The 2,540-nt window shown below is 41.8% G+C and overlaps 1 protein-coding gene across 1 annotated transcript in view; it reads right to left on the bottom strand.

Annotated features, from left to right (window-relative positions):
• cdk14 (cyclin dependent kinase 14) overlaps positions 1-2,540 on the bottom strand; it is a 205,066-nt gene that overhangs the window by 83,010 nt on the left and 119,516 nt on the right. The window contains 1 exon segment of the mRNA XM_032517690.1: positions 1,995-2,088. Within this exon segment, the coding sequence (XP_032373581.1) occupies positions 1,995-2,088 (94 nt within the window).

The raw sequence follows: 2,540 nt of genomic DNA on the forward strand, positions 1-2,540 counted from the left end.
TTGGAAAAGTGGAAAGACGACCCCAAAACGGCTTTTCATAGTTTTATATTGTTTGTCAACTTTAAATAAAGTGTATTTTACAAGGCTAAAATTACAGTTTATTTACGTGGAGTCTGGTGGCTTTAGCAGACTTGTCTGATGTTTTTATGTTTAAATAAAGGATCGTCCTCTTTAACATAAAGGTTGACCTCCTTAGAAATCCTTTCCACAATGTTATGACAATTAGAATATTAATCTGACTCTGTCAGAGGCAAAACCAGCACTTTGTGAAGGTAAATACAAGCTGCACAATCGCCCTATTAACTTACATTGCAGCTTGTTTCACCGCTGCTGACTGCAGCGATCTCTCTTACTACTGGACCAGGTTAAAGATTGTTGCTCCCATCAGTCACTTAGACTTAGACAATAAACATAAGAAGATAGGGTTGAAAAAAACGGCAGTTACCCTTTAACGGATCTACTGTGTGCGCAGAAAACACATCAGTAGCCTGTACCTTTACTACGAGCATACACCACGATTCCTGGTCCAAGTGATGTTTGTCCAATACACAGAAAGAAAAGAGCCTGATCAACATGTACGGTTTATTACACGCACGCATTTTGCAGCTTAATAAGCACCGCTCATTCAAAAAGACAGAGAAGGACCCAGACCTTTTCTTTGCTGCTGTGCCATTGTACACAGCGCAACACGAGCTAACAAAAGACACACTACAAAGTTCTATAGTAGAGTCCTTTCTCAAACTTACATAACTGCAAATCTGACTATAATGGAAATAGGGTCAGCGTCTGTATGGAACGCACCGGGTGGAGCAGCAGCTCCACCGCGGCGCTGTCAGATGACGTAGTATCAACTGAGACAATGGTAGAGAGTAGTATGGAAGACTGAAAATCCATGTAAGGAGGTTGGTTTTGGGGGGGGGTCAAACAATAGATACTGGGCTTCCTGTCCAGTACTTGTCATGTGGTCCCTGAAATGTACACAATCAGCACAATCTGCAACGCATTTCATTACTGAACTACGATTAGGATATATTTATTTTCCTCATTCAAAGATAATCATGTTAAAGAGCCCATATTATGCTTTTTATTTTTCCTTTCTTTTAGTGTGTTGTATAGCTTGTTGTGTATGTCGTAAATGGAGCTCTCTCTCCCACGGAATCTAAAACACCTTGTCACCATTCCAGTTTCAAATTCCCCAATTAGTGATGTCATTGATTGAGAAAGCCAGCCCATAGGTGCTGCCTGAGCAAGCACAGCCCGTAGCCAAGTGGCTTGTGTGAAGTCGGTTGACAAATCACAGCAGGCTGGTCCAGCTGACCAATCAGAGCAGACTGGGTTTTTCAGGAAGGCGGGCCGAGAGCTCAGACAGAGTGTTTCAGGCAGAGGAGCAGCACCAATGGGCAGTATGAGAACCAATGTTTTTTTAAACATTAACGCACGTACACACATTCTTAGAGACACCACGAGTATGCATGTTATGCGAGAAAGGACTTAAATGACAGTAAAGCTATTAAAATGGGAGTCTTCCAGGTAAACCATGACACATGGCAGATAGTGGGAGGAGACTGCAGGTGTGCTTAACTGTGTAACTGGGCAGAAAAAGATCTGAATAGAAAGGAAAACAGACACTACTTTACTAAAAAGAAGAAAAAAAAGCTTTCATTTCATGTCGAGGGAATGTTCAAAACATTTCAAAGCACTGGCCCAAGTTTATATATCAGGGTCAGCATCTACACATGATTTGGACACTTTTTCTGATATTAAGATAGAATTATTAAATTAGCAACAGTTATGCATGCTGCAATGCTGCACATTGGAGAATTGTTGCACAGATGTCAATGTCTTAGCATCTGTTCTGATTCATACATGAAATGAAAAAGAATGTTGAAATAATACTCTGAAAGCCATATTCCTGTCATTGTTGGACAGAAAGGAAAGTGGAAAGAAAAGCTGGTGCACACACACACACACACACACACACACTTAGGACTCACCAGGAATATCCTCTCCAGCTGGTCCTGGATGTCCTTCATCCCGGGAAAGGCAGCCACTCCTTGGATCATCTCGATGAAAATGCAGCCCACTCCCCTTGAATAGAGAGAACAGCACAAGGTAAGGCCTCCCATGCAAAAAATATCATATCCATCATTACAATCACTGAGAAAATACACATGAACAATGACTGGCTGGTTCTTTGAATACATTTTAAACACTACATGTCCTTAACACCCATTAAAGTAAAAGTCATTCACAAAAGATATTGATTTCTATTTGCCTAAAGGCTGTTGGACTGTGGATGTATCGAAATCAGTGAAACCAGCGAGGAGCGGAGAAATATCAAGTACAGTAAAGAGGAAGAGCGAAGGGTTAGTGTGTGAGTGTGTGTGTGTGTGTGTGTGTGTGTGTGTAAACTGTTGTCAGTGCTCATTTGCCAAAGGGTTAGGGTTTCCTGACAGATTCACTTTCTGGCTCAGTGCACAGTCACACTCCTCTGGCACACCGGCCATGCAAGAGAGAGAGAGAGAGAGAGAGAGAGAGAG

The sequence above is a fragment of the Etheostoma spectabile genome, chromosome 6 (assembly GCF_008692095.1).
Source record: "Etheostoma spectabile isolate EspeVRDwgs_2016 chromosome 6, UIUC_Espe_1.0, whole genome shotgun sequence".
Taxonomy (NCBI): domain Eukaryota; kingdom Metazoa; phylum Chordata; class Actinopteri; order Perciformes; family Percidae; genus Etheostoma; species Etheostoma spectabile.